Source organism: Pipistrellus hanaki, assembly GCF_964339955.1.
Source record: "Pipistrellus hanaki genome assembly, chromosome: 1".
NCBI classification, from domain to species: domain Eukaryota; kingdom Metazoa; phylum Chordata; class Mammalia; order Chiroptera; family Vespertilionidae; genus Pipistrellus; species Pipistrellus hanaki.
Window position 1 is genome coordinate 68219375 of NC_140503.1, and position 13515 is coordinate 68232889.

The 13515-nt window shown below is 42.7% G+C and overlaps 1 protein-coding gene across 2 annotated transcripts in view; it reads right to left on the bottom strand.

Annotated features, from left to right (window-relative positions):
* Positions 1-5703, bottom strand: part of FMN1 (formin 1) — a 368268-nt gene extending 362565 nt beyond the window's left edge. Inside the window, exon 1 of one of the 2 annotated variants that reach the window (XM_084890795.1) lies at positions 3432-5703. In XM_084890795.1, coding sequence (XP_084746921.1) covers positions 3432-5259 — 1828 coding nt within the window. In that variant the 5' untranslated portion in view covers positions 5260-5703. The remainder of the gene's footprint in view (positions 1-3431) is intronic. The other variant, XM_084890796.1, reaches the window with a different exon arrangement.
* Between the last annotated feature and the right edge of the window lie 7812 nt (positions 5704-13515).

The window sequence follows — 13515 nt, forward strand, 5'->3', positions numbered from 1 at the left end:
CATTAATGTTGTAAAGTTTCTTTAAAATTTTATTGGAATTGCCTCAAACCTCAATATTACATCTACTCCCCTATAATATATATGTAGAGAAGAATTAAGGGTTTGACAGTAGCATTAGATATAATAAAATCTATTACACATATGCCTCTCAACCCTCAATCAGTTGACTTAACTACATCTTTTCATGGGCACAACAATTGGACAAGTGAGTCACCATATCAAGAAGAACTATGCCTGAGGCATATGCTTCCATCACCACCCCAGTGGTTTCAATCAAAGGGAAAAGATCACGAGATGGCTGAGGAGCACACTGCAGCACTGGACATTTTCCTGAGGATGGGGAGCCAAGTTCCATGTGATTCTGCTGGCTTTAAAAGGGTCTACTGAAGATCAAAGGTAAAAGAAACCATCGAAACAGAAAGGAATTCAGCCCCAAGGCTGCTGCTATGCAGGCTGGCACAGCTAGAGTCTCGCAAGGTTTGAGAAAATATCACAAAGGCTTGGGAACATACTACAGCAGTTTCCACCCCAAAGTAAAAGACCATAAAACCAATTCTAAGGTGGGGGAGCGGGGGAGAGAAGGAGGATGAGAAGAGAAATCTGGCCACTACTCATTGTTAGTATATTCTCTATTTGATCATATCACCACCAGACAAGAAAGTCCTGTGTGTACCCCTTGAAATGGAGAGTTTGAAAAATTACAAAGCTAGCAGGATGTGGGCCAATAGGCTCTGTGATACCTCTGAGCTATCTCCTCTGTGGATGGAGATGTTGGCTTTAACGGCTTGGTCCTGTGGGAAGGAGAAGCGGATTTCACTCTTTCCTGGGAATTACTGCTTGTCCATAACACTTAAGAATCTTCCAACTGGAAATGGGTCTGATTACTTTTGCCAGGCTTAATATCCTACTAAAGCAGTTAATGGGAGCTTTCAATAATGCTAATCACATCACTTCAGTAAAATACCTTCATGTTATTTCCACAGGAAATAAATGTCCACAGACCATAAACTCAACGTGGTAATAGCTGACATGGGAGAAAAGTGGGGAGTGGATGCAGATAAAGGCGCACTGTGCAAAGATAGTAAATGAATTACAGACCCCTTCTCTGGGCTGTAGGGACTGCCTGAGGCCTCTGTGGTGGGAAGAAAATAAAGTTAAAAAGGCAGCTGGAAGCAGGAAAGTCCCCCTGTCTAGATCCACCAACTGCAGGAAGTCACTGATGGGTCCAGAATAAGAAGAGGACTCATGGCTGCAGAAAGGGGGAATTAAAGGGAGGGCAGGGGACAAGAATCCCTCCTTTAATGGTTTTCAAAAGAGGGCCAAGCTAAGAGCTAAAATTTGGATGTCCTGGGGCAGTGGTCAGCAAACTTATTAGTCAACAGAGCCAAATATCAACAGTACAACAATTGAAATTTCTTTTGAGACCCAAATTTTTTAAACTCAAACTTCTTCTAACACCAACTTCTTCAAAAGATACTTGCTCAGGCCGTGGTATTTTGTAGAAGAGCCACACTCAAGGGGCCAAAATGCCGCATGTGGGCTGCGAGCCAGTTTGCCAACCACTATCTTGGGGGAAGGTCCTAGCAAAAGGGAAGTCATTCAGGCCAGAAAAAAAAATGGTCCCTCTGAACCCCTATTTTCCTTTCCCTTTCCAACGCCTTTCATAAAGTTGGATGCACAGGGTGTGTCCCTAACAAGGAATCCCTGTGATTCTAATGACTGGCTCAAGATCCCAATGGAAGACCTGGGACTAAAATACAGGAAGTGGTTTGAGCGATTGTATGGAAAAGCCAAGGAAGGAAGTGATCATCTGTTGAGCTTGCCTCTCAGTGGGCTCATGGTCAGTCACCTTGAAGCTGAATGTCCTCCGGGTGCTTGCATTGACCCACGTATGGCAGATAATGTCTTTTATATAGAAAGAGAACAACAAAATAAAAAGATAACTATAAGTCAGGGGGAAAGGTTTATGGATGCTCAATGCATGTACACTTTCTGGGATGAGGAACACATAGAATCCTAGGATTTGGTGATTTCTAAAAAGAACCGTCAGAGTGAAGCTCGCCATTCTCCAGGAGTCTCTGACGTAATAATAGTAGAGAGCTTATGTTCCAAATATTTCAAAGTATGCATAGTATTCAAGAATTTTCATCACTAGGGTTTCAGGATACATGCTTATAAAATCTACAATTCTATGGCTTTCTTGATGACACAGATTGGTTATATTATGAAAAAAGCAAGAGTTATCAAACTAAGATCAATATATTGCAAAAACAAAATGAAACCATATACCACGTTGTTTAAAAGCCAGCCCCTGGACCAATGATTTAGAAACATTTATTAAAATGTCAAGAATTCAAAATAGAAAGCTTTTGAAGTTTTTCTTTACTACATAAATATTTTTATTTCAAAAAATTGCCATGATGTTTGCTCTAACCTGTGAGAGACCATATATTATGTTACAACTATTCCCTAGACAAAGCATTGACCATATGGTGCTAAAGCACTGCTGAAAAAGAACCTGTTATCCACACGATGGCACACAAGACCCTGCGCATCTGGCCACACTGGCCTGAAAAATGTAATGAATACTTCTTACACACTGCCATTTTTGGTCTTATTGGACCCACTTACAGAAGCCCCAAATAATGTTCATGTAAAACCTTAAAATCACATTAAGCACATGAGCCAGATTGTCTCTGTAGCACCTTTTGCATAAGAAATGATGTTGCACCAGGAGTGGTAGGAACCCATAAATAAGTTATAACTTCAGAGCAAATGTTGCTTTGTGCTCCTTTAGGAAATTTAAAAAGAGAGAAGTTAAAAAAAATCGGAGTTAATTCTCTTCAAAGTAAACTGAATTCATCTCTCTTCTGTTAAAAAACAAAAAAAGTTTTTGTCATAAAATAATGATGTTACAAAGGTAGATTACTAAAAAGAAAAACAAACAACAAAAACCTCTAACAATAGACAGAGCACGCTTTTGCTCTTTTCCTTGGAGAATCCCAACAAACTCAAGCCACTCAGCAGCACCGCCAGCAAAATGCAGGCCAATGGGCCGATTACCCAGGGTTTGCATCAAAGGCAGCGACAAGTTGCTACTTCTCCCTGCTCGTTCGTTCCTGTTCCTTTGAGTCCTGTGGTAAGCAACCACGGAGGCAGCCTTAGCGTATGCCCACCAAAATAAAACAAAACAAAGACATTTACAAAGTATTGCTTCTGGAAGCAACTACAACTTTGACTCCGTAAGTAAATAGCGTCCTCTCAATCTCGGCACTCCCCTATACCACACCCAGTTTTCTTGCTAAAAGCAGAATTGACTAACAGGCCCAGGAATGTTGGTCCATTGCTCACTGACCTGTCCCTGAATAGCACAAGCAGTTTGTGAATCACCCCCCAAAAAACTATGTAAACCATCTGAAACAGGGACTAACCTGGAGGTGACTGGTGCTGAGGCTGAGCTGTGATCCTCCCGGGCCCCAAGATCTTTTCCAAAGGCTCCCCAGGCACCAACCGAGGTTGGTCTGCTCTGAGGAAGGCCGAGCTGGCTCCTTTGGTCTCCGTGACCTTCGCAGTGGATGATGGCTCCAAGGTGTCAGCAGGGGTGGACCCAGGGAAGGTACCACTCTTTCTACCAGGAGAGTCATCAAGAGTGGCCTCGCTCTCGCCAGGCAGCCGGAGGAGCCTGTGGTGCTGAGGAGGGCTGGGGATCCTTGGAGAGAGAGGCGAGGGAACAGGTGACATCCGTGTGTGCGTGCCAGACTGAGAGGATGAATTATTAAATACCATGCCCAGAGCTGGTGGGGGCAGTCTCTCACCACCTCCGCCCTGTGAGGAGTCAGGGCCAGCACTGCAGGGCAGATCCAGAAACAAGGTCTTGTGGCCGCTCAGAGACTGCCCAGCTCTCCTCTTGCTTCCAGTGTCCGGGAGGGTGCGGGGGGCCGTCCTGCTGAGGGGGAAGCCCAGCCTCTTGCCCTCAGTGGCTTCAACTAACTTCTCACTCTCTATCACCTTCAGGAGGACCTTGTTCACAGCCCCCTCGGTGCTGGCTGGAGGACACTCCCTGGCCGGTGACTGCCATGACCCGTCCCCACGCTGCTCCTTGTCCTGCTGCTTGGAACCAGGAGCCCCAGCCTTGGCTGCTGGGAGGGTGAGCAGGTCTGCGCTGGGAATGAACTCAGCTTGGGCTGCTAGGCGAACAGCAAGCCTTCCTTCACCCTCAGGACGCGTTTGAACTACTCTGTGCACCTGAGCAGACAGGTCCTGGACTTTGGCCACCACTTTGGAAACATGTTTCTTCCTGTGAGTCCGCTCAGCACACTTCTCCCTCCGGCCCCTCTCTGTGGGTGGATGCTTCTTCTCGGGGTGCTTGTGACTTCCAGAGAAACCGGTCTGCTGATGTGCCGGCCTGTGAGGCGCCCTCGGTAGCCCCCCAGCACCACGGTCCCCTGGCTCCGTGGAGCTGCAGTCAGGGGGCGACCCTCCTCTTCCAAGCTCAGCATCCTCAGAAGTGAGCCCCAAGCTCCCAAAGCCAGGGTCAGGGTCCAGCGTCCTGGCGATCTCCGGGGAGCAGCTTTCTCTCTGCCGGGAAGAGGAACGGGCCCTACGTGGGAGCAGGTAGTCTCTCTCCTCTAGAAGCCCGTGATTAGGCCTCTCTCCAGAAAGAGGAAGGGAGTTGCCGGAACAGATATGGTCCCTCCCCATCGGAGGAGCCGATTGCTGGCCCCCACGCCCTTTTCTTCTTGTCCTCTTCTGTGGAAGCGCCTCCGTACTCGCTCCCCCTCCCCCAAACCTCCGGGGCTTTTTGCTCCTCTTATTGAGACAGCCCACGAGGGGTTCTCCCTGCAAGTCGCCAGCACTCTGGAAACAGTCGTCCTCAGGGGCCAGACTCATGGACAGCTCCGGCAGCTTCCCCTCCTGGCTCCCCATCGTGATCCCCAGGATGTGGTCTGAGCTGAGGAGATTGGCCAGCAGTCTCTCCCTCTCTGCTGTGAGTTTGTACAGCTCAGTTAGGATGTCCTTCGTGGGAGTCTGCTTGAAAAATATGTCCCCTGGATGTTCATCCGGCTGTAGACTGAGGCTGATGGCGTCTGACCCCTCCCTGACTTGGTAGCAGTTCTGAAATGCCTTATTGGATCTGTCTAGGGTTACAGTGCCCTTGTATGAAAATCCTCGGACTTCCCCCCGTGGAAGATAGAAGCTGATGTAGCAGAGTTCAGTAATGGGCTTACGCAATCGGAGGGAGCAGTGAGTGCCTTCCATTATGCCTGCCTAATTATTCATGCCTCAGAGATGCTGGTCTGTGGTCAGGCTTCCCAGGCTCCGAGGCTGGGGCATGTGATGGTGGCCACGCAGAGAGAGCAGCTGACCGTCATCTCCAGCAGTGAGACTGCCTGAGGAACAGGGGAAGAAAGTAGCTTGTCTAACAGAGTGGATAAATCACACACCAACATAAATCAAAGCATCCCCATGACTTAGCCTTCCTCTCAGGCTGACCTCAACCAATCCAGACATTAGCCAAGAGGCTGGCTGCAACCTCTTCCCCACTCCCACCCCGCCCTGGACCAGGCAGAGCTTCTCTATAGCTGAGAGATGCGAGAGTGCTCAAATTTTAGCCCCAAGAAAAAAGTTCCTTCTCCCCACATGGAAACTCACTATATCCCTTAGAGAAGGTCTCTCAACTTCACTAGGCTTCAGTTTATGTTCTTCTATGTATCTCCCATAAATCCTATGGTAAGGGGACTTTGAGATCCTTGGAAAACAGAGGCATTTTAATAACCTGTTTTTGGAATATCGTTTTTGCAAAAATAAGACAAGCCTTTTTATTCTCCAAAAAGCACTTTCTAAGATTTGACATTATCTATTTAACTTAGAGTACAATTGGGAAAAGGTATTCAGCCACATATTTGGATTTTTTTCTAAACACAATTCATATTTTGCCAAAAGAACTAAAAGTGAAAAATTTAAAGTTTAAAATTTAAATAAGTGATTCAGTAGTTTTAATCAAGTTTTTTTTCTTTTTCTTTCATCCTTCTTGCCCACTTAAGACCAAATGGAATAAAGAAAAAGCAAAAATCCGACAGCCAATGCTAGCCCTATATGGGTTTTCAAATATCTTCACCATTGGAGTGACTAAAACATCACATAATCAGTAAAGGTGGCTGTTCTCTCCTATAATTTGAGGTATCCCAGGAATATCTCTGTGGCTAACATCTTTACACACAAGCATGGAGATTAGAATTCTATAATATAGCATTTCATTTCTTCATTTAAGGCTTCCATGCTTAAAGGAAATCTCCTTGGGAAGGAAAACACAATAGTCATTTATTCACCATTGATATCTTCAGTGAATGATTTTTCTCAAATCTTTTCTAACTGGTTCTAAAGAGTAAAAAGCTATACAAGGGTTCATTTTAAGTGGAAGAAGAGTAAAAGGAAGATTAATTTTATAATTGAATCTCCTCGAAGAAGAGTGATAAAATGAAGGTTAAAAACAAACAAACAGAAGTGCCAGGTGGGCTCAGAGTATTTTCGGAAAAAGAAGCGGAACAACATTTTTAAAGTACTGAAAGAAAAAACCTGTTATCCCAGAATTTTATATCAAATAAAAAATATTTTTCAATAATAAAGATAAAATAAAGGCATTCTCAGATAAAGTAAAAGTAAAAAAATTAGTTGTAAGCAGACTTGCTCTAAACAAATTTCTAAAGAAAGCTCTTCATACAATGAAAATGTTACAGGAAGAAACTTGTAACATCAAGAGTGAAGAAAAAGCAAAGGAAATGATAAATATGAATATAATATTCCTCCTTTCTTGAGTATTTGAAACGATGTTTGGGGAGAAAAACCAAGATGGTGGCATAGGTAAATGCAGATACTCACTGCCTCCCACAATCACATCAAAATTACAACTAAAATACAAAACAGTCTTCATCCAGAACCTCTTGAAAGCTGGCTGAATGGAAGTCCTAGAACTAGAGAAGTAAAGAATAAAGTACATTGAGACTGGTAGGAGGATGAGAGGCACAGAATGGGCTGGAAGGTGGGCTGCTTTTTTAATTCAGAGGGAGATTGTCTCTGCAGGGGCCGTCATGAGGAGCAAGGGATCACAGACCCACATCAGATACTCCACCAAGGGACCAGAACTAGGAAGAGAAGTCCCCATAACATTGGGCTAATAAAAGAGTAATATGCTAATTAGACCAGACAGATTCCAAACATCCATCCTGACAAAGCCAGGGGCATAGCCAGCCTGCAAAGGACCCTAGGCCCCTTGCCCAGGCTCACCATGCCCCCAGTGGGGATCCTCATCCTGATGGGGGCATGGCCAGTCTGCAAACAGCCTTCAGCCCCTTGCCCAGGCTAGTCCCACCCCCAGAAGAGACCCCCCACCCCAAAGGGGGTGTGGCTCGCCTACAAACAGCCCTCAACCACTCATCCAGGCCTGCCTTACCTTCCAGTGGGGATCCTCACCCCAATCAGGGGCATGGCCAGCCTGCAAACCACCAGGCCCCTCGCCTAGGCCAGCCCTGCCCCCCAAGGGGACCCCTACCTTGATCAGGACCCCCTTCAGGGCAGACCAGCCAGCCCTTAACCATGCACCAGGTCTCTATCTATACTAATAAAAGGATAATATGCTAATTAGACCAGACGTCCTTCCAAACAAAGTCATGGTGGCAGGGCCAAGGCAGAGGTGGTTAGGGATGATCAGGTCTGCAGGGGAGAAAAGTTAGCGGGATCAGGACAATAGGGGAGAGCAGTTAGGGGGATCATGCTAGCATGGGAGAGCAGTTAAGGATCAGGCCGACAAGCAGGCAAGCTGTTAGGAGCCAGTGGTCCTGGATTGTGAGAGGATGTCCTAAACCAGCAGTTGGACATCCCCCAAGGGGTCCCGAATTGGAGAGGGTGCAGGCTGGGCTGAGGGACACACCCTCCACATACACAAATTTTGTGCACCAGGCCTCTAGTAGAAGATAAAAGGAGTGAATTTTGGACTGTACAAATGTTAAGTTTGTGGTAGGGTACACAGAAAACATAAGTCCCCATCAATTGTAAAAGAAAAGTGTCCCATTCCTGGAATTATAAAAAAAATTTTTAAATGTTGCAGAGTACCTGGCTGGAGTGGTTCAGTTGATTGAGCATTGTACTATGCACCAAAAGGTTTCTAGTTTAATTCCTGGTCACGGCACATACCTGCACTTAGGACTGTAGGTTTGATCCTCAGTTGGTGAACATAGAGAAAACAACCAATAGATGTTTCTTCTCTCTCTCTCTCTCTCTCTCTCTCTCTCTCTCTCTCTCTCTCTCTCTCTCTCTCTCTCTCTCTTCTGTCTCCCTGCCCCTTCCTTTTTCCACATATATCCTCAGTGAGGATTCAAAAATGTTTTACTTTGCTTCTAAGGTAAAGTACTCTTCTAAAAGTTTCTGGGGAATCCAAATCCAGGTGCAAATAGGCTCTTCATGCCATGTGTTCATAATTTCTGAGTTTCCAATGATCATATAAGCAAGTAGAAAAAATACTTCTAGTACCTCTTTCTCTAGGCCTTATCCTTTAACAAAAAGTTCAAGCATAAGACATTATAAGCAATGAAAGGTATGGGTTGACAACTGAACTGAATTATTTTAATTATAAGGATTGTCACTGGAAAAGAAATTTCTCCTCTGAATGCCCAACAGCACAGGTATTAATACATCAGTGGCACAAAGACAATTTGACTTGCCTGAATTTGGCAACAATAAAGCATGTCAGAGGAAACTTATTTTAAATTTTTCTTGTTTTCTGATCATAGGAGGAGTTTGCTTTGCTACAATTGGGGGCATCCAAAGTCTAAATGATTTAAGATAGATTACTGCAAAGAAACACAAACATTTTTCAAACGCTTAGTTTCCCATTATCTTCCATAGTTTGGACTTATTTTTACAAAGTTGTTGTGCACATCCTCCACTATCCTCAATGAATATTTACTGTGCTGCCTCCATCTGGAGCACAGAATAACTATCCATGGCTCTTCCCAACTCTCTCTCTCAATCAAAGAAAAGACTGTCAGAATTTGGCCTAGCATCCTTGCCTGTGACTGTATCTAGATACATGCATCTCATGTACTTTCTTCTTTCAAATTTCATGTCCTTTGTGAAATGAGAAATTTAATCTATAAGTTTCCAATCCAATAATTAAAAATATTATTTGGTGATACCTACTAGGTGACCAAAGATCACAAAACTCCTTTTTGAAGAAGACAAAAGTATGCCCTGAGAAAATGAACTTGAACCTCACACTTTAGTGCACACCATGTCACAAGAAGGCTTTAGAGCAAGGCACACTCTTGCCTGTGACAGTCCATTAGCAAGTCAGAGTACCATGCTGAATCATCACACATATTTTCCATCTGAGAAACCAAAGGTAAAAGGACTGTTAAATCTTAAGAGGAACAAGAAGAATAACAAGGAAAGCACTATGGGGTGGAGTTAAACACATTAGCACTGCAATTTCATGCTGAGTTCACAGGACTATTTCAAGCAACACTGCGTAATTCTACTTGAACTAAAAGGCAGCAACTTCACAGGCTGCACACACTAAATTACACATCTTAATTTGGTCTATGAAGTGACCTTCTTTGCTTGTGCTCAACACAAGAGCACTTTGTATCCTAAGAAATCTTCATGTCTTCCATTTCCTCTGACAGAGTGCAGGCTGACATTCTCTACAAGACAATACTGCTAATGGTGACTTCTTCCCTGAATCTTTTTGTGACTCTACCCAAAATGGAAAGGGCTATTGTATCTCATTATAATGGGAAATTATCACCTTTTAGTAGATGCTATTCAATGCTCATAACATATTTCACCAATGCCTAAAATAAGATCCAAGAATTAGTTGGAGTCATTCTGTCTGCTTATGTCTGTAGATTTTCTAATTGATTTTGGCCCTAAAAGACAATCAGTGCAAAGCTTTACTCATTCAGCTATAGGCACAGTCATACCCTAGGACTCCATCTGAGCTAAATACTGCTAAGATAGATAACTATAACTTCCATTATTAAACTGCAAATTGTCTATTGTCCAATCAGATTCAGGCTACACCCTTCCATACACAAATATAAGCATCAAGAGACCAACTTTTATGGATTCAATCAATAAGTTCCATTGCACTCTGACTTCTACTGGATATAGCCATTGGTAAATACTAGCAGCAGATGGAAGGAAGAATGGAAGAGGGTTGGAATATACATTTCCTGGCTCCATCCTTCCTAGGCCATGGTTTTTCAGTAGGCGCGTCCCAGCTCCTCTTGGGTAGCCTTTCCCCAGCTATAGCTGCTTCCTCTGGGTATCAGTTACTGCTCCCTTCAATTACTCATTCAGGTCTAGATAGCTTTGAATCATGCCTCTCATGCGTGGTTTTGAAGGAGTGAGTACCTGCTTGTCTCCTTACCACTCACCCTAGAATAGAGTGCAGTGCTATTGTTCTTCGAATAGAAGATATAAAAACAAAGGTAGATCTGCAATAGCATTCTAGCCATTTTCCCCCTAGAGGAATTTTTCTTTGAACAATCTACACACTATAAGAATACAAGAGTAATAACTAAATTACAACAATACAAAGTAGAAAGAGGCCCATTTAATAAGATATCAAAGAACAGATCAATAAAGGTCAAAGAAAGGAGAGAACACGTTGTGTGGATAGATTCAAGAAAATCCTCAGGAAGAAGAATGCATTTGAAGTAGCTCCCCACTAAAGGGTAATATTTGGACAGGTAGCAATTAAAAAAGGGAATTCCAGAAGGAGGAGCATAATTTTAGACTGCAAGATTTGCTAAAAAGGGAAAATTACTCACTTTGCTTTTTGTTACATGTCAGGAGAGATAAGTCAAGAGATAGAGTGATAACACATTGTGGAAATATTAGAATCCAGTTAGAAAGTTAACACTAACTTCATAGACAAATAGGAAGCATTTGGTGTGTTTTGATCAGGGAAGTGGTATGTTGAGCACTATACTGAGGAAGATGAAGTTAGCAGTAGTATCAGAATAGAGTGGAGTAGGAAGAGACTAGTGCTAAGAATGAGGAGCTCAGAAAAACATCTTCAACGTCTTCAAAGAGTTTGAAAAAGAAACAATTAGAAAGGGAGATTACAGGCAAAATCTTAGATAGTAATTTCAATGGAGGAATAAAACACCAAAATACATTGCAAAGGGCAAACAAAAAGCTGATGGTTAGAGAAGGAAGAGTAATATCCTGTACAGCTATCAATGCTTTGTCTTTGTTATTATTTTTGTTTTATTTTTTAGGACAAAGGAAACTTTGGCATGCTTTTAAGTTGAGAAGGCAGAGGTAGTAAAGAGAGAGATGTTGGTGATGCAAGTGATAGATGTGATAAAATATGGGACAACAGATGAAGGAAGGCACCAGAGGAAGAAGAAGACATGGGCTGAAGGACACATGGGGAGGATCAGCCTTGCCAAGAAAGAGGGTTGTTTCATGCTCAAAGACTAAGGTTAAGTAAAGGAGAAAATATGATTATGCGATAGGAAGCAGTGAAATTGAGTTTACATATTTATCATTTCAATTATTAGTTTTCTTCATAAAGACTATAATTGTATGATTTTCTTTGCATTCTTACAATGTTACACGAAAGAAAGCACCAAACCAGTTTATACTGTAGAAGCAACACTTCTATCTTTGAACTCTGACTTGACTATGAAACCACCAACACCTCAGGCTAGGTCTTATAACATACTGGCAAATCTCTACAAAAATAAAACAGAAGCCAAAGCTTATTCTATATAATTATATTTGGTTGTGTGACTTGGATTTGTATTTGAGTCTACAACCACTCTGTGAGGCAGACATGACAGTTGTCATTGTCACTGCATACATAGAGGTTAAAGGACATCAGAAGGTTCAGAGTAACTTGTCTGTGGTTACACAACAAGTGAGTGATAAAATGGACTCTAATCCCAGTTTATACACTCTTGGTTTGGTGCTCTTTCTACTATCCCACTACAGCTGACAACTAATTAAAAAACAAACAAACAAACAAAAAATAGCCCAGCCAGCATGGCTCACTTCATAGGTCAATATTGACCTATGAATCAAAAAGTCATGATTTGATTCCCAGTCAAGGCACATGTCAAGGTTGTTGGCTTGATCCCCAGTGTGGGGCATGTAGGAGGCAGAAGATCAGTGATTCTCTCTGATCATTGATGTTTCTATGTCTCTCTCCCTCTCTCTGAAATCAATAAAAATAGTTTTTAAAAAAGTAAATAAAATAAAATTGAACCATGTCCAGTGGTGAACTTGAGGGGGTGGGGGTGAAAGATTAAAGAAAACAGATAAGAGAATATAGCTGGGGCCAGATGGGATACTGTTTTTGGATAGAGAGACAGTGCCCCAGCCTATAAATGGAGTCTTTATTTTATAGTCAGACCCCACCAGGCAGAGCAAGGGCCTGAACAAGATGCAAGTTTCAAATCTACTTGATTATGTGCATCTGAGAACTCTGTCAAGCTTTGTTTTGGCAGCACTTGCTGCACTTCCCACAGCCTACATCACTCAGCCACCTGGGGTCAAGCTTACAACCATAGCCTTTGGCTATAATTGTGCTGAGAGGGCTTTGCCACGAGAAGACTGTGCCCTCTCATTAGTCCGAGGCTTGAACCTATCTAAGCACTGTAGCTGCTCTCCACAAAAATAATAAACAAAATGTTATAAAAATATGTTGTTGGATAGAACTTTAATGTGATGTAGTACTACATAGAGTGAAGCAAGTGGGCTCAAAGCCAACTCCTTGGTAAAAGTTTCTCATTTAAATATGACTTTAGAAGAGGTCTATGTCTGAGCAAATATTCAGATTCCTACAAAAGACTATAATTTATAAATACTGGTGTTGTGTGTCTGCTTCCTCTTTGCTTTGCTGTGGGAGACATATTGGTATCAGGGTTTCACAAACTCTTACCTTTACCATGGGAATCAAGGAATGCCCTTATTCATCTTAATCTAATGCCATTCCATAAAATCTGCTTTAAGAGTTAGTTATTTTGAGATGTATTTTGCACAATACCAGTAACGCTATATAGAGTAATGGTTAAACAGAAGACTCTCCCAAGAAAGGGACAAGGCAACCCCACACTGTATTCTAATTCAGAGTTCATGGCCATTTCCACAAAGAAAGCTACCATCACCAGCATTATCCAACAGGTTCATTTTCCTTAGTTGACTAATTAAGAGGCAGAAAGATAATCTAAGGATAAGCAGTAAAAATCCATAAACATTAAAGATAGAGGTGTGGCAATAAAATAGGTAGATTCATACATGGTTGAGAAGAAAGGAGAGGAAGGGAAAGAGGAAGAAGAGGGGGGAGGAAAAGAAAAACGGGGAAGAAGAGGGATGAGGAAGAGGATATTTGCCAAAATTTCACGAGTTCTTAAGCAGGGCTAGGCTCTAGGCTAAGTGCTTCATATGCCCCATTTATTTAATTCTCACAGTCCTATGAGATGAATACCAGTAATTCCCACATTTTAC